Source organism: Amblyraja radiata, chromosome 23 (assembly GCF_010909765.2).
Source record: "Amblyraja radiata isolate CabotCenter1 chromosome 23, sAmbRad1.1.pri, whole genome shotgun sequence".
Classification (NCBI taxonomy): domain Eukaryota; kingdom Metazoa; phylum Chordata; class Chondrichthyes; order Rajiformes; family Rajidae; genus Amblyraja; species Amblyraja radiata.
This window is the reverse complement of record NC_045978.1, coordinates 17,178,986-17,202,772: the sequence shown is the minus strand read 5'-3', so window position 1 is coordinate 17,202,772 and position 23,787 is coordinate 17,178,986. Positions and strand designations below refer to the sequence as shown.

At 40.7% G+C, this 23,787-nt stretch overlaps 1 protein-coding gene across 2 annotated transcripts in view; it reads left to right on the top strand.

Annotated features, from left to right (window-relative positions):
• Positions 1 to 6,918: 6,918 nt before the first annotated feature.
• kiaa1755 (KIAA1755 ortholog) overlaps positions 6,919 to 23,787 on the top strand; it is a 124,264-nt gene continuing 107,395 nt past the window's right edge. The window contains exon 1 of one of the 2 annotated variants that reach the window (XM_033041617.1): positions 6,919 to 7,884. In XM_033041617.1, the coding sequence (XP_032897508.1) occupies positions 7,882 to 7,884 (3 nt within the window). In that variant the 5' untranslated portion in view covers positions 6,919 to 7,881. The remainder of the gene's footprint in view (positions 7,885 to 23,787) is intronic. The other variant, XM_033041618.1, reaches the window with a different exon arrangement.

Below are 23,787 nucleotides of genomic sequence, written 5' to 3'. Positions count from 1 at the left end.
GAATCAAAGGCTGGCAGCCACAAGCCAGGCAGAAACACACACAGCCAGCCGGCCGCCACACAGTTTTATATATAGATAGAGATAGATAGATAGATAGATAGATAGATAGATAGATAGATAGATAGATAGATAGATAGATAGATAGATAGATAGATAGATAGATAGATAGATAGATAGATAGATAGATAGATAGATAGATAGATAGATAGATAGATAGATAGATAGATAGATAAAGTAAATAGGAAGGAACTCAAGTGGGCTATTAGAAGGGGCAAAAGGGGCCATGAAGTGTCTTTGGTGAGTCAGATTAAAAAATCCAAAGGCTTTTTAAACGTACATTAGAAACAAGAGAGAAGGTAAGACCACTCATGAATAAAGGTTGGAATTTGTGCTTGCACTCAGAGATACTAAACGAGTAATTTGCATCTGCATTCACCAAGGAGAAGGACATGGAGGACATTGAGATGAAGGAGTTGTGTTGGGGCTCTTGAAGAGCATTGAGGTGGATAAATTCCCAAGGCCAAATAGAAACTATCTGAGGTTATTAAGAGAGGCAAGAGAGGCGATTGCTGGAACTTTGATGAAGTTCATTGCATCTTCTCTAGCCACAAATAAGGTCCCAGAGGCCTGAAGAGTAGCCAATGCTATTCCTTTCTTTAAGAAGGGAAGAGAGAGAATTTTGGGGATTCCAGGACTCATGCCAGTGGTCAGGAATCTATTGAAGCGGACTCTTCGGTATAGGACTTTCACGCTTTTGGAAGAAAATTGGCTAATTAGAGATAGTCAGCGTGGCTTTGTATGTAGCAGATCCTGTTTTACTACCTTGATCGGGTGTTGTAAGGAGATTACACCGATGTTCGATGAAGGTGGGACAGTGGATGTAGTTTACATAGATTTTAACAAAACATTTGATAAAGTCCTCCATGTTAGATTGAGCTAGAAGTTTAAGATGCACGGGGTTTGAAGATGCACTTACTTATCAATGATAGAGGGTGTGGTCCTGAGTGTTTGGTTGGAGAATTGTGACCAGTGGGGTTCTGTGGAGAACTCTGCTGGGAACTTTGTTGTTTGTGATATATAAATTATATAATGGAGATGTTGTGTTTAATTTATTGTCACGTGTACCGAAATACAGTGAAAAGCTTTTGTTGTGTGCTAACCAGTCAGCGGAAAGACAATACATGATTAAAATTGAGCCATCCATAAGTTAGCAGATGGTACTAAGATTGCTGGAGTTGCAGGCAGTGAGGAAGGCTGTCAAAGTATACAGCAGTATATAGATCAGGTACAGAAATGGCTGGTGAAACAGCAGATGGAGTTTAATCCAAGCAACTGTGAGCATTTAGGCGGTCGAATGTAAGGGAAAGGCACACAGTTAATGGCAAGATTCTAAACAGATTGATGCACAGGTGGATCTAGGGATCCAAGTTCATAGCTCCCTGAAAGTGGCAATACAAGTAGATGGAATGGTAAAGAAGGTTTATTGTATGCTTGCCTTCATTGGTCAGGGCATTGAGTATAGGAGACATGAAGTCATGATGCAACTCTCTGACACTTTTGATAGGCTGCATATCGAGTATTGTTTGCAGTTCGGCTTGCTCCAATGCAGGAAGAATGTGGAGATGTACAAAGAGGAGGTTCACTAGAATGATGCCTGGATTAGGGGGTATTAACTACAGGAAGAAATTGAAGAAGCTTGGATTGTTTTCTCTGGAACGCCAGAAATTGAGGGGAGACCTAATAGAAGTATATACAGTTTTGAGAGATATAGATAGGGAAGACAGTCAGGGTGGAAATGTCAAAGACTATCGGGCATAGGTTTAAAGTAAGAGTGGCAAAGTATAAAGGAGATGTGCAGACTAGTTATTTTACACCGAGGGTGCTGAGTGCTTGGAACGTCCTGACAGGGATGGCGGTGGAGGCAATTACAATAGTGACGGTGAAAAGGCGTTTAGATAACTCATGCATATGCAGGGAATGGTGATATATGGATCATGAACAAGTGGGAGGGATTCGTTTATCTTGGCATTATGTTCAGCACAGACATTATGGGCCAAAAGGCCTGTCTCTGCTTTATATTCTATGTATATTATTGATAATCTCATCTAATACCATCATGTCTCCCTTATCTGACCTCTTGTTAAATATGGATCCAAAAGTTTCTTGCCTCTCAGCCAATGTTTACATTGGAACCATTTGCTAATAACTTTACTCCTGCCGTGACTAATCCATCTACATTTATATGAACATGAAATATTGTGTTACTATTTTGTGTTATATTCCTTATGTTCATAGTTCCTCTTGCCCTTTCAGTTGTATTTCGATTTATTTCCTAATTTAGTTCTTTTAACATACTCATCCAAACACAGTTAGTACACTTAGCATAAGCTTCTTTGAAACATTCAATCTTTCTCTTATGTCATTGTTTATTCATGGAGTCTCATTACAGTTTAATTTATTCTTGTTTATTCATTGAGTATATTTTTCCTGGACAGATCAAGAGGTTCAGATTTACCCTGCTGTTTGAAATCATTGTTTGCCAATACTTTTGTACATTTTATTTTCCCAAGTTCTCAAATTGTCCTTTCTCCAATTCATTACTTTGGTCTTCATCATACTTGTCCTTCTCACTTATTAAATCAAATGATATTGTGGTCTCTGTTACTTAACTACTCCCGTGCTTTTATTTCTAATCTCTGTGTAAATTCTTTGTTGACTTTTTAAAATCTATTTGGTTAGGAAATAGTCCTGTGCACTCTTTCTGCCTCATTGCCTACCTTTTCATGCCAACTAATTCTGGTGTCATAATCATGGGATTTGCATTTTCTTTCTCTGCTTGCTTCCTTTATTAGAGTGCCTGCAGATTATTTTAATTGACCTTTTATAAAATCTTTTTCACGACTGGATTCAGATGGATTCCTTTTATTGGTACTGAGTCTGTCCCTTTTATCATCTCCGCCTTTTCTGAATGTGTCATATCCTGCAGGTTCTTTATTCAAATCCTGAGTTTTCAACACCTATGTCAATAATCACTCTTAAACTTTGTTCTAGATATTATTGTCTCCAGCTGCCCTGCTTTATCATAGGTGCTAAATGGGCGAATCCTTGCCAGTTCAACCTTATAATTTTTGTTTCATTCATTCATTGGGAGGCGACATCATTAGCCAGCTTTGTGTTTGTTGTCCATTCCCTTTTGCCTTTGAACCAAATAGTTTTTTGTCATTTGATTTAAAAGTGAACTACATTGTTCTGTGCCTTGAATCATAAGTAGGGAAAAATACTAGACTTCCTTCTTAAAGGAGCTTACCAAAACAATTGTTTTATTTTTACAATCTGGTAGTTTCATGGTTACAATTATGGAAAACAGATTTTTATTCTGGATAAATAATATTGAATTTATATTCCCAGATCATGGGATTGGATTAAAATTCATGTTTCTGGAGTATCACTCCAAAGCTCCAGGATACGTTCAGATGCAAGGAGACAGAATTTAGATCAGTGAGTTTCCATGATAAATGTTCCTCCTGTTTCAATTCTTGTAGGTCTTTGTCCAACTGGTGTTCCCCGTGATTCTCATCCTACACAGTTCAATCTAACCTTTCACAAGTGAACCTATCAATAGGTTGATTCTGTACTGAACCCAAGTGTGGAAATCCATTTTGTGGAAACAAACTGTGTTTACTCCAAGAGTTGAGTGCTGGCATCACTTGCCAGGATTCTGAGTCTCAAAGTCTGTCTGATGTTTCAAAATCTTGAGGTATCATTAACCATACATTTGAACCTCTGATTTCTGCTGGGCCTCAATGCTGAAGGCAGGCGGAGCGGAGAGCCCACAGGCTTTGGCGTATTGGAACGTGTTGGCTTATGTATAAGGAACGAGTGCCAGAGGAAGTGGTTGGGGTAGGTCTTATAATAGCATTTAAAAGACACTTGAACAACTACATGGATGGGAAAGGTTTAGATAGATATGGGCCAAACACAAGCAAATGGGACTAGCTTAGATAGGATATTTTGTTCAGCATGAATGAATTGGGCCAAAGGGCATGTTTCTGTGCTGCATGGCTCTATGACTGCATTACCAGTAGAGGCTGAAAGAGGAGGGAAAAGGCCTCTAGCTAGAAGTTCTACTCTCTAAATGTCTTTGGAAACATTGCTTCAGCGTTATAGATGAGCAATGTATAGGATTTTAAAATGATTTGTTTACTGACAGGTACTATCCATTCCAGACATGGTTTGGGATTTGAAGCTGCTCTGCTTTTACAACAATCCTTTCTCAGTTGATGAGTAAAACTGCTAGTCACCATGGCTACAACCATGTCTGGACCATTCTTCCTGACGCTGATGGCTCCCAACCTTGCCTCTGGCTCATTGCAAATGGTGGTGGGGTGAGGTGTGGCTGGTTTCAGTTGTAAATAACTTGCAGTTACTAGGTGTGGAGGATGACAGAGACTCTCAAGCAGAACGGAATTAATTTAATTCCACTTTGGTAGAGCAGAGGCAGCATAAAAATAGTTTGCCAACATGGATATTTTCTAAAGGTTCAAGGAATAATAGATGAAATACTGAGCTCCTGCCACAAAATCCAGACTATTTAGAATGAATTGTAGAATTAAAGAAAAAATGGGAGTGAAAAAAAGTGAAGCATTGAAAATAGTTTATCTCTGAATATATTGTAAGGGTGGGGCTAATCACTATTTACTCAGCTGAGAAACAAAAGCAAATACTGTCTTACATCAGGGAATTATGAAAACCATGCTATATGCTGAAGTGTAATTAAAAAAAGAACTGTATACCAAAGATCTTTATACCAAAGATAGACACAAAATGCTGGAGTAATTCAGTGGGTCAGGGAGCATCTCTCGTGAAAATGGATATGTGACATTTCGGGCTGTGTCTGAAGAAGGGTCCCGACCTGAAACGTCACCTATCCATTCTCACGAGAAATGCTCCCTGACCCGCTGAGTTACTCCAACATTTTGTGTCTATCCATATGCTGAAGGTTTGGACATCTGCTTCGGATTGATTAATCCACACCTTACAGATGGTGTGAGTAAAATGTCCACCCATTTCTCCTCGATAATCAACAGTATTACTATTCTCAAATTCCAGCATTAATATTATGGGGTTCACAGATAACTAGATGGTGGGAGATGGTGTCCTGAGGTTTCCCCTGATGATCCTACTATCCACCTACTCCAGGGTTAACTTGCAGAAGCCAATTTACATACCAATTTGTCTTTGAGATGCTGTGGAAACCAGGTGACCATCATATTCTATATTAACAGGAGATCAAACTGATCACTGGAATTATGAATCATAGTGTCAGAAAAATATCCGGAAATTGGGCCTCAGCCCACCAACCAACTCAACTACTCATTTACACTCATCATACTTAATCCCATTGTATTCTTCCCACTGTCTCATCAACTACCCCCAGATTCAATCACTCACCTACACAGTGGCCAATTAATACAACAACCTGCACATTTTTGGGATGAGGGAGGAAATTGGAACATCTGGAGGAAACCACTCATGCACAGAAAGAAGTTTATAAATTCCGAATCTACACCACCAGAGGTTAGGATTGAACCCATTTCCCTGCAGTACTATCTGCTGAGCCACTGAGGCATTCTAAGTAGAGACTTGATTCTATTTAAAGTTTATTTCCAAATATTTTGCTACCTTTTCACAAATGCAGAGAAATTCTCCACACCAGTCTTTTGGCCACGCCTGTATCCTCTGGTATATTTAGTTTGAGATACAGCACGGAAATAGGCCCTTCTGCCCATTGAATCCATGGTGATCATCGCCCATTCACACTAGTCCCATGGTATCCCACTTTTTCATTCACTTTTTACACATTAGGGGCATTTTCACAGCGCAAAAATTAGCATACAAACTTGCATATCGTTGGGACATGAGAGGAAACCGTAGCACCAGAAGGAAACCCACTGAGTCACAGGGATAACGTGCAAACTCCACACGGACTGCACCCGAGGTCAGAATCAAACCTGGGTCTCTGGAGTTGTGAGGCCATACTCTATCTGCTGCGCAACCGTGTTGCCTTTAAATCTGAAAATGTTGGAATCATTCAATATGTCAGGCAATAACCATTTCTCTCTTCATAGATACAAGATACAAGATACATCATAGATGCTGCTTGACATGTTGATTCTTTTCACAGCATTTTCTGTTTTGTTTTGGATTTTCAGTATCTGCAGGTTATTTTACATTTTCATTTCCTGTATTCTTTGGCTGTCTCACCATTTGAATTGGATTGTTTTATGCTCACCCAATTATGGGTAGTTTATTGGAAATCAATGGATTTTCTAACACTAGCTACAAACAAGATAAATTTGCTTGGTTGTGGCAAAGAGTTTCTCCGAACCACTTCACTCTGGTGAAGCTCAGTGATGGAAAAGTGGAAAAAAATATTCATTTTGATTTCACATTATGATTATGATTTGGAACTGTGCCAATGGAACTGAACTCTAGCGACTGTCGGGGAAAGGCGGGGAGAATATTTTAAAAATAAAGAGAGTTAAAAGATGACATCAAAAATAAATTCAGAACAGAATGAAACAGCTACAGTATGAAACTGCATGCAAATATCTTTGTGTTTGTGTTTGTGTGGTCAAATGTTCATGTGACCAAGAAACTAAAAACATTTTAAATGCTGATTTTTAAAATTTCAAAATGTTGTGCAAGAAAACTGAATGTAGACACAGTACAGCACTGCAACATCACAACCGGGTGTAGCTGTGCATCTTCAGAGGTTGAAAACACTGCACGGATCATATTGCTTATTAGTTCTGAGGCGGCTCGGGAGAGTATTGAAATGTTGCCACAAAGCATATATCCCATCCAGTCCAAACTTCTGTATCTTATGCTATTACCACAAAGAAGATGGCAAGATTCCATTAAAACTCTTTGAGATAAAATCCGTCAGAGGTTGCCTTTAACAGTTTCATGATGTGTCACAGAAAAGGGAGCCTGCTCGCTTGTCAGGAAATGTTGGCAAGCAGACAGGGGGGGCGTGATTCACTGGATTAATAAGTGGAAAGAGGAGTGCCGGTCTGTACAGTGACATAGTGAGCCACAGTAGCTCAGACGGAGTTGTACTTCTAAACTCAGTGTTAGATATTGCAGAATTATCTAGGGCTTTTTACAGCTGTTAGGCACAAAACAAAAGCAAGCCGTGGTATATGAAAGGGCCTTTGTGTTTGGACAAGCTGTAAGCTTATTTACAATGTGGAAGGGAGAACCTAACACATTTTTCTGGCTGTGCAAGCATCATAAAACTGAGAGGAGCACGGGGTTCTCGATGACAAGTGCAAATATTTGCTGCAAGATTAATGTATCCTGTGAGAATAGTGGCAAGAATGGACTTCTGCGCAATAAAGCATGAGGCAGTGTTAACTTACCTGACCAGGAAAACCTTCTTAGAAACCTTTGCATTTGGAAATCTTTAAAGAATCATGATTTTGCCAGCCATGACTGGTACTTCAAATCTCAGTGAAATGTTCAACTGAAGCTTTTTCAACTGGTTCAAGCTTTTGGAATTTCTGAAGACAGCTTTATTTTTGTAGACCTCCTCCACTCCCTCCCCTTTTTACCAGCCTACTTGTCCACTGAAGGAGGCACATTCATGCATTGCTTCTCCCACTGCAAATCACTTTTCTAAGCTCAACAGAGCTCTGAATTCATCGTGTCATGCTGCATTCTTCAAGCTTGCTGCTCCGATGAGATCCTACAGTGTGTGGCTGATCGTTATGAGTGGGGAGTGCTGACCCTTAGCACAGACTTGTTCTTCTGAACACAGACAGTGTGGGCGGACCATACATCCTGAAGCAATGGGATAACAGTGATATACTGAGGAAGATGGTAAAGTTCTTTCAATTCCATTTTTGAAATAGCTGTAAGCTTAGCATTTAAAACTGCCTGAGCCTGCATAACAGTTCAAAAACTAAATGAAAATCTAATCAATATTGTAAGAAGTAATAACATTAAGAAATATTCTTTGATACAGTAGTATCTATGTTTTGTTGGTATTATGTGCGAAAGAAAAACTGTTTGATCAGCCCTGCATTAGTTCCAGTTGAATTATTATTGCTAGTCTTTTGGCAAAAATTTAAACATAACTAAAATGTGGCTGTTTCCAAGAGAATTTTATGTGAATGATGTTGGGAGATATTAAGTTTCAATATTACCAGAGAGTTTCTTTTCAGTACTTGGCTTATGTTTCTGTCAGAGAAAGAAACATAATTGGAATTGATCAATTTGCCTTGGGATGGATTGTTCATCTTGCTAATGAAGCAAAGAATAACAATGAATACTTGTTAAAGTTGTTTTCCAAGAGCTTGCACTAGTGTTTTATCACACGCCTTGATTTCAGTCCCACTAGTCACACCTGTTGTTGGATGCCCTGGAATCAACAGACTTTAAACTTAGACTCGGAGCTGTGCACCAGCAGAGTATGTGCAGTACAACATATCCATAATCACCTGCCCTCCTCACTTGTAAAACAACCCTCCCATGCCTACTGTGCTCCAGACAGGTCACTCGAACTCCCAGTCTGTGGTGGGTGCTTGTTATTTGGTGGGGGAGGTAGTCAGATAAAATCACGTTGATTACGCAGCACCTAAACACACTTAAATAGGCAAGGCAAAGAAGAAAAAGGATCTGTATATTCCCATGAATGGGATCTCCTCCAACTACATAGTCCCCATTCCCACCTAGCAGGAGATTCAGATTCCCTGATTTTCCTTTGCTGATGGCCTTGACCCCACTCCCATGCATCAGAATATATTTGTCCTTTCTGATCCCCCACAACTCCTGCAAATCCTATATTCCCTCAATCCCAGAGGCTCCAGACTTTCCTGATCTCCAATTACCACACCCCCATCCCTTTCATATCCATTGTGATTCATGCTCTCCCAACAACAATCTGATCACGAAAAATGTTCCCAATGTTGGGCGAGTCCAGAACCAGAGGCCACAGTCTTAGAATAGTGAGAAAAAACTTTTTCACCCAGAGATTTGTGAATTTGTGGAATTCCCTGCCACAGAGGGCTGTGGAGGCCAAATCACTGGATGGATTTAAGAGAGAGTTATATAGAGCTCTAGGGGGCTATTGGAATCAAGGGATATGGGGAGAAGGCAGGCAAGGGTTATTGATTGGGGACGATCATCCGTGAGCACAATGAATGGTGGTGCTGGCTCGAAGGACCGAATGGCCTCCTCCTGCACCTATTTCCTATGTTTCTATGACTCTGATGACTGTTTCTCCCCCAGCAATCTGCTGGTTCTAATGCCCCCCCCGCCCCCCTCACTCCGCCCCCTACAATCTGCTGCTTCAGAATATCCCCCTCAAGATCTGTTGGCTCTCATAATCCAATCGCCAACCCATTTGTTTTGATTGTTCCCGACCTCCCCAGAGATACTGCTGGTCCTCACCACGCTCAATACCAACTGCCCGCGTGAATGCTGGGCTCTGGTGATGAGGCCTCTGGCTGAAGATGTACTAAACCCAGTCTCAGTAAAAGTGGACCAGGTGGCCCTTCCAGTCTAACGTGCATCCTTAACTCTTTATGGACCAGAATCAGCAGGAAAGGTCCTCCCAAGGTATTCCAGCTTGATTAGGCATCTCAAGCCCTAGTCTTTTTTGAAAGGCTTGATGTTAGAAACGTTTTTCAAGATTTTCCGAGAATCGTGGAAAAAGGTTTTTCACAAATTACATTAACTACCCGTTGCTCCTGGATAATCATTGCAACTTCCTGTTTCTGTCAAACTGCATTTCTATATGAGATCCCATTAATTTAGAAACTGTTATGTATTTGCCTGGAAATGGACTTAAAATAAGACTCAGAACACGCAGGTACTTTACATGCTTCTTGCATTGAAATCGCCATCTTGAGTCTCCCTGCGCATGCGTACAATTGTGCAAGACCTTCAAATATGCTAATCATATTCTCATACACAACACTCCTCCCCCTTTAACTTGGAGGCAGGTAACACAATTTCACCTTTATGGTTTATGCTCTTTTACACAACATCCGGTCTCTCAGGAAACTCCCATGGATGGATTTGGGCTTCAACAGTACTATGTTGACTCTGTTGACAGCTTGGACAACTTCTCACTTGTTGTTCCAACTCTTTGTTGATTACTGGCCACCAGACGTATGATCTGGCCAATGCCTTCATTTTCACGAGTGGATAGAGTGGATGTGGAGAGGATGTTTCCACTAGTGGGAGAGTCTAGGACTAAAGGTCAGCCTCAGAATTAAAGGACGTTCCTTTCGGAAGGAGATTAGAAGGAATTTCTTTAGTCAGAGGGTGGTGAATCTGTGGAATTCGTTGCCACAGAAGGCATTGGAGGCCGTTAATGGATATTTTTAAAGCAGAAATAGATGGATTCTTGATTAATACGGGTTACGGGGAGAAGGCAGGAGAATGGGTAGGAGGTTGGGGTAGATCAGCCGTGATTGAATGGCGGAGTAGATGATGGGCTGAATGGCCTAATTCTGCTCCTATCACATGACCTTATGACTTTCTCATGCGATGGCAGGAAATGCAACAGTTGTCCTTTCAATTCCATCTTTTCCAGCAACCAGCTGAAGCAGTGACTCACTTACACAAGAACTCAAGAAAAGTGGAGTCAGCTACCAATCACCTCAAGCCTGCCACACCGGTCAATATGATCATGGCTGATTGGCTTCAGCTCCATTTCTGTGCTAGTTCCACGTAATCCTTGGCTCCTTGATGTTTCAAATATTTATCTATCTCCAACTAAATATATCTAGTTCTGGCCTCCACCCCCTCTCAGGGGCAGAGAATTCCAGAGGTTCACTCGGCTCTGAGGGAAGACTTTTTTGTGCCTCCGTTTTAAACGATGGGCCCTTTATTTTGCAATATGTCCCCTTGTTTGTGACCCCCAATTGTTCCCCTTGCATTTCCAATCTAGTGCTCTCAGAACACCCTTAACTTTAATAAATCCAGCAGTGTCAGCATTTGTATATCCTATATTTTTTCTCTCATCCATCTGCTTTATTCTTTGATCACTTGTATTTGTCAAAAAAGTAGATGGAAGGTCCAGGAACAACCACACAAGATTATGTTTGCTGATAATTTTGATTTGTATCTTCTGTTTATAAAAATAATTCAGGAGCTAAAAGTAAATGTATTCTACACACTAAACATCCCATATTCCAAACTTCATTGACTTGCAGCAAGAAAGTCTTTGCAAATGAATCACTTCCACAAAATAACTACTGTTTCGCTTATTGTGTGTCACATAATTTGGACTGATGTTTGCCTTCTGCTGTCAATAGATCCTAGTTTAAAACAGTGTGAACAATTGGAACCAGTATCTCACCAAAGACTACCACAGGCCAGCTTTTACAGACCATTGTCAGAACTGTTTGGGGAGAAGATCAGAATTCAATAGTTTAGGTCATGAGCCAAGAGTGTTGTATTGTCATATGTACTGGAATGGAACAATGAAATTCTTACTTGCAGCAGCTTGGGAACAGATTTGTAAACAGAACTCAATAGATAATCTAATGAGCAAGCAAAAAATCTTCAATAAATAAATAAACCCAATATAGGGCAAAAATAAAACAAAACCCAAAGCCCCTAGTGCAACCTCGGCAGTAGTTCGGAGTTTAATTGGAGTTCATAGTGTTCAATAGCCTGATGGTTGTTGGGAAGAAGCTTTTCACACTCGTATACCTTCTTCATGATGGCAGGAGTGAAATGAGTGTGTGGCTAGGGTGGTGTGGGTCCTTGATAATGCTCACAGCCTTTTTGAGACAGCGCTTCTTCTATATCCCTTCGATGGTGGGTAAGTCATTACATCAAATCACAACAAAACAACTCTATCCACACACAATAAATCCCATTGATTCTGCAGGAGGAGGCAGTGCTCTTTTCTTTGTGAGTTAGCTTAGAGATATAGCATGGAAACAGGTCCTTCGGCCCACTGGGTCCGTGCAGACCAACAATCGCCCTACACTAGTTGTATCCTACACAGAAGGGACAATTTACAGAAGCCAATTAACCTTCAAACCTGCACATCTTTCGAATGAGGAAAGAAACCAAGCACCCAGAGAAACACATGCAGAAAAGTTACAGGGAGAAAGTGCAAACTCCATACAGACAGCAATAGACATAGACAATAGGTGCAGGAGTAGGCCATTCGGCCCTTCGAGCCAGCACCGCCATTCAATGAGATCATGGCTGATCATCCCCAATCAGTACCCCGTTCCTACCTTCTCCCCATATCCTCTGACTCCGCTATCTTTAAGAGCCCTATCTAGCTCTCTCTTGAAAGTATCCAGAGAACCGGCCTTCACCCCCCGATGAGGCGGAGAATTCCCCAGACTCACGACTCTCTGTGAGAAAAAGTGTTTCCTCATCTCCGTTCTAAATGGCTTACCCCTTATTCTTAAACTGTGGCCCCTGGTTCTGGATTCCACCAACATCGGGAACATGTTTCCTGCCTTTAGCGTGTCCAAACCCTTAATAATCTTATATGTTTCAATAAGATATCCTCTCATCCTTCTAAACTCCAGAGTGTACAAGCACAGCCGCTCCATTCTCTCAGCATATCACAGTCCCGCCATCCCGGGAATTAACCTTGTAAACCTACGCTGCACTCCCTCAATAGCAAGAATGTCCTTCATCAAATTAGGGAACCAAAACTGCACACAATACTCCAGGTGTGGTCTCATTAGGCCCTATACAACTGCAGAAGGACCTCTTTGCTCCTATACTCAAATCCTCTTGTTATAAAGGCCAACATGCCATTCGCTTTCTTCACTGCCTGCTGTACCTGCATGCTTACTTTCATTGACTGCATCCATAGTCAGGATTGAACGTGGGTCTCAGGCATTGTAAGGCAGTGACTCTACCGCTGCGCCACTGTGCCACATTGTTGTCGTACATTGTGTCTTGCGCATTATGCTTTGGCAGCAGTTTGATTGGTTGAGTCCCAACATCATTCAATAACCTAAGACACTACGACAAGATCAAGAAAAATTACCCACACTGTTGTGACCAGAAGATATTTATGAACGTGCGTCATTGTAAAAGATTACAATGCAGCTCATTAGGGTAGCTGGAATCTGTTACCTCACAGGACAAGTGACTCAGGTTCAATCTTGACCTTAAGGTGCTATCTATGTGGAGTTGGTCTGTTCTCCCTTTAACCTCCAGGGTTTTCACCTGTGACTTAGGCTTTCTCAAGTATCCCAAAAATATGGGTTGTTGGGTTCACTGGCCACTGTAAGTTGCCCCTGCCTTGTAGATGGTTGGTAGAATTACTGTAGGGGGAGGGGGTAGAGGGTGTTTGATATCAATTTAGGGAGAATACACAATGGAACCAATGTTAGATTAGCCAAAATACCTGTTTCAGTGCTGCATCACTATGACTGTAAGACTACAATATTATTGCTGATTTTGTGTATGAGATCTAAGTCTGTGCTTACACTGTATTTAAAGCTTCCTTGTGTTCTCAAAGATCATGAAAGAAAACGCAATTTATGTGTTTTGCAATTTTTTGGCGAATATTTCAAAACTATTTTTGAATGGTGAGTTGTGATATTTCAATTTCCATCCCAATCATAGATGTATGTTACAATTGTTACCACTTTGTAGTGTTTGAAAGATTAATTAAATATTATCTTTCTTCCTTCCTGGCTTTCTCTTTGCAAGAATTCTTTCAGAAAGTTGGTTACTTTGCCAGTTGGGTGACGTCACACCATATACCTGCAACTGCGGAAGCGATTGCTAACCTTTAGCCAGATCTTTTTGAAGTCTGCATCAGGCTCTGTTGCTTTCCCTTTTTACCGTAAATTTCAGCCTTTCATGATTGGTACACATTGGGTTCACTATGTACACATACCAACCATACGTAGCAACCGTAGCAACTCAATTAGGTTATCAAAGTGGCCATAAAATAATATCTCTTCCAAATAGTTATTCATTGGCTAGTTAATGTTTATTTTCCTCCATCTCATCCCTGTGTTCCACCTGAATTTGCACAGATTTCTCCTTTCCCCCTCCCCAGGCTTTGCCCTGGCCCCTCATCTCTTCCAGCTTTCTCCCCACACCACAATCAGTCTACAGAAGGGTCCCAAACTAAAACATCACCTATCCATGTTCTCCAGAGATGCTGCATGACCCGCTGTTATTCCAGCATTTTGTGTCTTATTTGTTCCATGCTTATGCTCAGTTAATGAATAGACTGAACACCTCATGGTATTTAACAGCCACAAGGGTTGGCGCTGTATACTAAGCTTCAATAAGCTCTACAATTGTGATCCAAATGCTCCCAGCAACGATGTTTATGGAAATTTAAAATTGCATTTATTGAAAATCTGAAATTAAAAACAAAAATGCTGGAAACACTCGGCAGGTCATGCTGCAGCTGTAGAAAGAGAAGCAGGGTCAACGTTTCAGATTACTGTCTATTCATCATGTCATTCTTTTTTTCACTTTTGGTGTGTGTGTGCGTGATGTGTAATGAAAAGAAGCCCTCTGTGGTTACTGGCTCAATTCTCTATTTGGAAGCATTGCAAACAAGTTTTAGTATTAGGCAGTGTCGTACGTGCAAAATAAGGACACACTGCTGAGGCTTCTCTTGCATGGATCATTTGAACTTTGCTAGATTTTACCCCATCAACGTAACCTTACCTTCTTTCCTAGCTAATCAATTAGCGTCAACTGTGACAATGTTTGGTAGAAATCTAGACTAGTAATGGATCAGACCAAGAAATAATTTGAATTCAGTTAAGGTCTTAGATTTTGGAGATTTGATGATGACCTCTTTCTCTTTCATCTGTCGCAAACCATTCTTATCCACTCTTAAATCCAAATACTTAATTTCCTTTTGCACATTAGTGTTTTATTTTAAACTCAATGAATCCCTCGCAAAATCTTACCATTGTTGAACAACATCATGAAAATATTTTATCACAGACGTAATCAAGGCTACAACCAAGGCTGTATAAAATGGAGAAATAATTGAGGGACACTGAAGGAATTACACAGGAAGATTTTAGAAGAGTTCCATGCAGAACACTTGGCTACAGTACATATAAAGATAGTGCCTGGGGAAGCTACCAATGAACCTGATATGAACAAACTTAGAAATCTGGTAAATCAATGAAAATATGTTTATACTACAGATTACGCCATCCTGTACAGCTATTCCAACACGTCCATTTACGATTCAAACGGTGCAGAACTTCTTGGTATTACTTCAGAACTAGTTGAACTGCCAGTAGTAAATCTTTTTAAAATGTATCTCAGTTTGTAGAGCAATGGAATGAAACACAACTTTACTTCTCCTGCCAACCCTCTTCAAATGAGGAAGCAGAAAAGTAATTTTGCTTGGTAAAGAAGATTCAAAGAATCAGAGTATGGAAGGCTGACTGATCATCATCACAGTTTCCTCTTACTCCTTAAGAATAGGGCACTACACATTGCCTTTCTGTCCTAGATCTCCTCTATTGTCAGAGTGAGGCTAAAAGGAAATTGGAGGAACAGCATCTCATATTTTGCTTGGGCAGCTTACTGGCCAATGGTATGAATATTGATTTATCTCGCTTCAGGTAGCCCTGGCATTCCATCTCTTTCTATCCCTCCCTCACCCAAGTCGCAAGAGCTTCTCATTTTCACCCGACGAACAGCTATCGATGACTTGTTTCCTTTATCATCATTACTTTTTTGCATATCTTTCATTCATTGTTCTTTATCTCTACACATCTCCATCTATATCTCTCATTTCCCTTATCCCTAACCAGTCTGAAGAAGGGCCTCAAACCGAACGTCACCCATTCCTTCTCTCCAGAGATGCTGCTTGTCCTGCTGAGTTACTCCAGTTTTTTGTGTCTATCTTCAGTTTAAACCAGCATCTGCAGTTCCTTCTTACACAATACACATTGCACTGCAGGATTTCTTCCAGCTGAAATGTTAATGAGCAGAGACAGAACGTAGTTGAGACTTGTCCAATCGACTTTGGAAGAGAAAATGTGGGAGATCCAATTGAAGCAGGTAAATCATCATGGCACAAAGAGAAGTGTTCGACAGAGTCTGTGTACTAAGATAGGGAAGTGAGACATCAGGGAGATACTGGAATTATACATGTTGAGAATTACGTGTTCAAAACCAGAAATAAATTCTGTCAGATTAATGTTGACCTCGTAGATGGGACCTGGGTGAATAACGAATCCGCAAGGTGAAAATGTTTACAAACTATTTTGCAGAAATCTACATGGGCTATCTCTAATGCCAGTTAGGGTGAGATAACTGGCATCATCTGGTGAGAGTAGGCCAGTTAGGTCTAACATTAACTCCTACATTAACACCTACAACACCAGGCGAATTTGCACCTTCAACATCAGCATTACTGCGGCAATTATAGTGCGCAGAAATCAGTTCCTCAAACAAATTTGTAATGTATGTATAATTGCAAAGGGCATTGAGAGTTTAAGAACCCACTGAGCTCCATAGTTAGCTCCCACGTTGTTACCCCTGGACAAACTCCAAACTCTTTAAGTTCTTCCTGCCGCGCGTGTGTGGGTTTGCAATTGAGCTTTGAGAGTTTAAGAACCCACTGAGCTCCATACATTGCATCTCCCAATGTGCAGCTTTAACTCTCAGCCAACCACTTTGGCGTGATCTCACTTCCACACTTGGCGTGATCTCACTTACATTCAAAGCACCAACTTGCTGAAAAGATGATAAATGAGGAAACAAGAACAGCAGCAGGAAAAGCTTTCTGATTATCCAAAACCTAAACAGAAGGTAGATAACATTCGGGGAATGGTTGATAAGAATTGATAAGTCTGTTGACTGATTGATGCTGTAGCAACCAGATTATGGATATTTCTCATTGGATTCATATTCTATGCAAGTTTATGTACATTGCGTGGCTAGCCCTTTGAATAAGTGCTTATTGAAAGCATTACATCACAATTGCTGGCTTCTCTAACATTTTTTGTGTTCTGTGAGTCAAAATATTTTCTAAGACAATTATAGAAATAACAAGGTAGTAGGTTTGAATTAATATTCCTGCATAGTGGTTATTATTTGGAAAGTATCAGTTCCTGGAAAACCTAAATGATTACCAGGAAAATGTTTGTGCCACGACAAATTTTCCACATCAATGCAGCGCATGCTGTTAGCTCTGTGGCAGAGAAGGAGGAATTCAGTCTGTCAAGTCTATGCTAGCACACAGACTGATCCCATCCCTCCATTCATTTTTCTTGTAGCCTGTTCTTCTGACATTCATCTACCTACAGAAGAGTACAATTTACAGCAGCTAATTAACCAATGGACCACATGTCTATGGAATGTGGGAGGAAAACTGGTGGAAACCCATAGTGTATAGAGACAACATGCAAACGCCACACAGACAGAATTTCAAACATAAAGCAAGAATTTAATTGTCCTATCTGGGACACATGACAATAAACTCTCTTGAATCTTGAATCTTGAATTAAAGGCCTGGATGAAACCTGTTGCCGGAGTTGTGTGGTAGCGGTTCTACTTGATGTTCCTAAGTTCATATGTTCTAGGAGTAGAATTAGGCGATTAGGCCCATCAAGTCGACTCTGCCATTCAATTATGGCTGATCTATCTTTCCCTCTTAATCCCATTCTCCTGCCTTCTCCCCGTAATCCCTGACACCTGATGTCCCAATGTGCCACTTCCTGATCATTGCATCTATTGTGGAGTAACTCTATAGTTTTAAATTGTATCTTTTTAAATAAATATATTTTTGCATGATGTGCTACAATGGCCTGAGTCCAAATCTGAGATGTAAATATTAAAGATCAATAAAGCAAATAGATCAGAAACTTGAACTTTGTAGGACCCATTGTCTTGATGCTAAAGGTGGCTTTGTAACAGCCTGGTCTCCATCTGTTCATTCCTCTGGTGCTGTACCTTTCTTGAATACTTCTCTGCTCCACATGGTTTCAGGGACATCTACCAGCACTTAGTACAATACACACAAGATGCATGGTATGGTTTTAAATGGCCAATTAGTTTTAGGTAGCTCTGACTGGCACTAGCCAGCCACAAAATCAGGCCTCCTGCTGAGGTAATGAATGTATTTTAAATGCATTTCAGAAAAAGATACAATGCACTGATGGCCTTCAATATGTTTAACACCAACAACTGGTAATGCATTTCTAGGTATTTTCTTCACAATACAATGTCTTAGCACTGGGTTTGTATTGCTTGATGCTTACAAGAAAAGAGCAGTCTCTCAGTATTGTGCAAGCTGGGCTTTGTTTAGAAGTGCTCAACATATTAAATTCCCAATCTCAATGTAATTGTATTTTCCTTGTATGTAGGTCTACGCTATTGTAACATGATTCCAATCTCGCCATCTAATCTGATCCTTCCATGAAGTTTATACATTAAAAGCCTTGGTTCAGGAGACGGCGAGTGTACTTCCTGCATTTGCAGATAATATTAACAAGTAGACGGCAAAGAATGCTTCCACAATCTAATTATGTTGGCACAACGTTTATTTACTTTAAAGAGATGAGTAAATTCAAGTAAAATAGTTTAGTTTTGTTTAGTTTGGAGACACAACGTGGAAACAGGTATTTCAGCCCACCGAGTCCGCACCGACTAGCGATCCCCACACACTAACTCTAACCTACACATTAAAGCTGATTTACAATGATACCAAGACAATTAGCCTACAAACCTGTACGTCTTTGGAAATACATCAAGTTTTCAGTGCTTTCAGCTGATCAAAACATACAGCACACAGCGTGGCACAGTCACGCAGCGGTAGAGTTGCTGCCAGGGACCCAGGTTCGATCCTGACTGCCGGTGCTGTCTGTATGTTCATCCTGGGACTGTGTGGGTTTTTTCTGTGTGCTTCGGATTCCTCCCACACTCCAAAGATGTACAGGTTTATAGGTTAATAGTTTTATAGGTTAATTGGCTTTGGTAAAATTGTAAATTTTTCCTAGTGTGTAGGATAGTGTCAGTGTACTGGGTGATCGTTGCTCCACGCAAACTCGGTAGGGTGAAGGGCCTGTTTCCACACAGTATCTCTGAAGTCTAAAGTCTAGGTCTACTTCAAATGAAATCACTGGTGTGTCAAGAGTGAAACATCAGTTGCTACCTGTGTCTGAAAACGCCCAGCATTAACTAATTTCCTGTATTAAATATATTTTGCATGTATGTATTTGCCTCACAAACATCTACCAATCTTTCATAATCAAGTGAGTAATGCATGTACAATAATCAAAAACCACACACATTCTGATTTTCACCTCACAATCTCAACAACAATCACTAAAACAATTAATTTATGTTTGTGCATGGCATGGACTCTTTATATCATGTCCAAAGAACATGACACAAGAAACAGCAGATGCTGGAATCTTGAGCAAAAAACAACTCAAAGGAGAAACTCAACAGATCAAGCAGCATCTATGGAGGGAATTGACAGATGACATTGGGACTCTTCTTCAGACTGTTGGAGTAGGGGGGAAGAAAGCTTGAAAATAGAAGTGAGGGTGGGGCAAGTGATAGGATGATACAGGTGAGTGGGGGGTGGGGGTGATTGAAAGATGGGTGGAGTAAATGATAAAGGTTACCGGTGAAAAGGAGACAAGAAGGTGGCATCGGGTGGTGCCGGCAATGGCTGCTTTGCCAACGGTCTGTCTGTCCTTTCTTCGGTTTTGTTATTTTAAGTACTGTTAAAGAGTATGTTTTAGTGTTCTTTGGTTTGTTTTTTTTGTGGGGGTCAGGGGAATCTTTTTTTCAATCTCTTACCTTGTTTGGTCTTGCTGATGTAAAAGAATGTGCCTGTTTCACCATTTTTATTCATTCATCAGGACTGGATATGATATGTTTAGTTTGGTTCAGTTTATTGTCACGTGTTCTGAGGTACAATGAAAAGCTTTTTGGTGCGTGCTATCCAGTCAGCGGAAAAATATATACATGATTACAATCAAGCTGTCGGAGTGTACAGACACAGGATAAAGGGAATAATATTTAGTGCAAGATAAGGTCCAGTAAAGTCCGATTAAAGATAGTCCGAGGTTTTCCAATGAGGTAGCTGGTAGGCCTGGACCACTCTCTAGTTGGTGATAGGATGGTTCAGTTGCCTGATAACAGCTGGGAAGAAACTGTCACTCAATCTGGAGGTGTGTGTTTTCACACTTCTGCATCTCATGCATGATGGAAGAGGAGAGAAGAGGGAGTATCTGGCGAGACTCGTCCTTGATTATGCTGGTGGCCTTGCAGAGGCAGCTTGAAATGTAGATGGAATCAATGGAAGGGAGGTTTGTTTGCGTGATCGTCTGGGCTGCATCCACAATTCTTTGCAATTTCTTGCGATCTTGGATGGAGCGGAAATGGAAATTGTGCAGGCAATCAGATACCATAGAGATAGCATGTTGATGGGTGATGACTCGATCAGTGTTGACTCGATGGGCCAAAGGGCCTGTTTCCATGCTGAAACTACAGGAAAACAGTGACATAATATAAAATCAAATTAATCCCTTAACACACAAGGCCATAAAAGAATGAACCAGTTCAATGACAGAAGACATGACACCATTACTGGCTGTAAAACTAGCCAAGTAAACTTTTGCTCAACGCTTATTCTTTGTAAATTCAGTATCAATTGCCGAATGCAACTTTGTTAAAAAAAAATGTCAACTAGATTTTGTCCGTCAAAATGTGGATTAGCCAGTTTTACATCAGCGACCTTGTCCCTCAAAATGAGAATTGTTCATTAATTGAGGTGAAGCAATCACAATTTTAAGATTGTAATTACCCAACACATCCGAAGGAAAAGGCACCTCATGTTTAAATTGCGAAAGCAATTGGAGCAAGAGCTGGCAAGTGATAGGTGGATCGAGGGTAGAAGGGATGGATTGACAGGTGAGTCAAGTGGGGGGTCGAAGGGGTGAGATGGTAACCAAGGCTGGAGGTGAGAAGTGAAGAAGACAAAAGGGTATAAATGGTGGAATCTGATGAGAAAGGAAGAACGGGAGTGAAATATAGAACCAGTGAGAGGGATGATGGGTAGAAGAGAACAGAGGAAGGGAAGATAAATGGGGCACCCAGAGTAGGGAGGTTTGGGTGATGAGGAGATGTAGGAGGGGGAAGGAACTGGATGACAGGGCCGGGGAGTAGAAAGTAAGGTGTGCGTGAAAGGAGGTGGGGGGGGGGGGGGGGGGGCATGTCGGCAGAGGACCTTTGCTCGAACTTTTGGCCTCTTGCAGTGAGATCTGTGAACTGATCATGTGTTAAAACCTAGATATATTGTTTATTTGAAAACAACTAATAATGACTAACAGTTTTTCATCTTGTAATTAATTGCAGTTGACTATTTTCATTGTTGGGCTCATAAAAACTTAGGCATTCAGTCATAAAGTGCCTTTTTCTTTTGGTGTTGTGAGTCCCAATTTATTAGCAATTACGATCAAAAATAGCGTTTGCTTTATTATGGAACCCAAAACATAGAGGAGTGCAGCACAGAAACATGCCCTTCAGCCTGCAATGTTTGTTCTGAACTTGATCCCAAGATTAGTTTATCTCATCTGCTTGCACATGATCCATATCCCTCCATTCCCTGCATATCCATGTTTCTATCTAAAAACTTATTAACCACCACTGTCATATCTGCCTCCACCGTACCACCCTTGACAATGCATCCCAGGCACCCACACCCCTCAGTATAAAAAAAACTTGTCCCATATATCTTCTTTAATGAAGGTCAAAGAAGTAGGACATGCAGTTGTTTCAGAGTTTAGCAATGGAGAAGGGAAGGACACTAGCAGTGACAGGGCTGAGGGATCTTTTAAGGGAATGAATACTGAGCTATTAAACCATGAATTTGATTTCATAAGAGGAGAGCAAGTCAGCTCATTCTCTGTTAATTAACAGCAAAACGGACTGCAGCTAAGGCCTGCTTTGGTATGAGTGAGTTATAGAATTTGTACGCTCCATATGCACAACTGCTGTTGCCAAATTATGTGTTGCACACAACTTGACATCAGTGCACGTGGCTGGCAGTGTTTCCGCTGACCTCAGCTGAATCCGTCGAAGAGCAGACAAAGGAGATTAAACTCATTTGCATGGCACATAAAAAATGTGGCACTGTCTGTAGGAATTTATTGTCCCCTCTTTTTGAATGTACTTTGGAACAACAACCTCCCATTCGTATATCAAAAGAAGTTTGTGTCATTTCACATGGTTGACTAGTAAAACATAATTGTTACTGAGCCACGAATGGATAGGTGATGAAAAACTTAATCAATGAGTTAAGTTTTGAGGAACATTTTAAAGCAGCAAACCTAGTAGAAAGAGAGGGAATTCCAAACCTTACAGCAAAGCAATAAGAGGGCAGTAGCCATTATTATATAGTCACAGAGCTGTACAGCATAGAAACAGGACCTTCGTCCCACCTGGTCCATGCCGACCAACTGGGCATTTTGCACTGGTCCCACTTGCCGGCATTTGGCCCATAACCCTCTAAATCCTTCCTATCCATATATCTGTCCGAAGGTCTCTATTTCTATAGCTACCTCTGGCATCTCATTCCAGGTCCCAACTACCCTCTGAGTGAAATAATTGTATCTGAGGTCCATCTTAAATTTCTACCCTCTCAACTTGTTATGGGGCAAAGGAACTGTGACTTAAAACCAAGGGTGATAATTTGAATAGTGACATATTGTCACACCAGGAGACATTATGAGTAAACAGGACTGGTGTAAATTAAGTTACTAGAAGATTACAAGTTGAAGACAAAAAAGTGGAGTTGCCAGAGCACAATTTTGTTAATTAACTCTCCAGACAGTCACCTACATTTGCATTAATTGTGTATCTCCACAATAATGTTAAAGTTAGGTTCCCAGTTACAACCTGATTTGGTTCTTTTGAGAAATGGAAATGTTTGCTAACAATAAATTATTTTGTCATCTTCTGGTTTTCTTCATCATTCGTGATGAGAGCAGGTTATGCGGCAACGTCCAGTAAACCAAGGAAGTGGGGAAGAAACTTATGGCAGCCCTGAATCGAACATTTTTAAAACAAAGCTGTCAGTGTTCGTACCACCAGCAAAATTCATAGCATGAAAAGCGTAACAGTTTCCACAATTCTGTGAGGAGAATTTTCTATGTACTTGGTATATTGTTGCCCCTTGAGATCTGTAGCTTGGTTCTCGGCAGTGCCATTAATTAAAAAAATAGACCTTTTCCAGTGCATTCATAGACTTTAAACAAGGCCTTTCGATTTGTTTCTTCATACTGAATGAATGTATTCACATAGAAACTCAGCCTCACCAGGTTAATTCAAACGGGCTCTTTAATTTCGTTTATTTCCTGTTTACACTGCAGGCTCAATTTCAGAGGGGAGTCGCCTAAATGCAATTACAGAGCTTTAAGGCTATGGTTATTCTACTCTTAACAACATACTGGGATTTACTATGACATTTGGGGGTTTTTTTGCTGGGGAGGAGTAAAGATGAAATGAGATTTCCTTCTCCTTGACAGGCCAACATTTTGTCACTGATGTTGTGGAGTATCTTTTGACACCAATCAGAAGAGTCATACAACATGCAAACAGGCTCTTCAGGCCACAAAAGTCTATTGTGGCCCATCAAGCACCCGTTTGCATTATTCCACTCTATACTCTCCAGATTCCCATCAACTATCTCCAGATTCTACCTCTCATTTAGGGGCAATTTACCGTGACCAGTTAACCCACCTTAGTGTGTCTTTGGGATGTGAAAGGAAAATG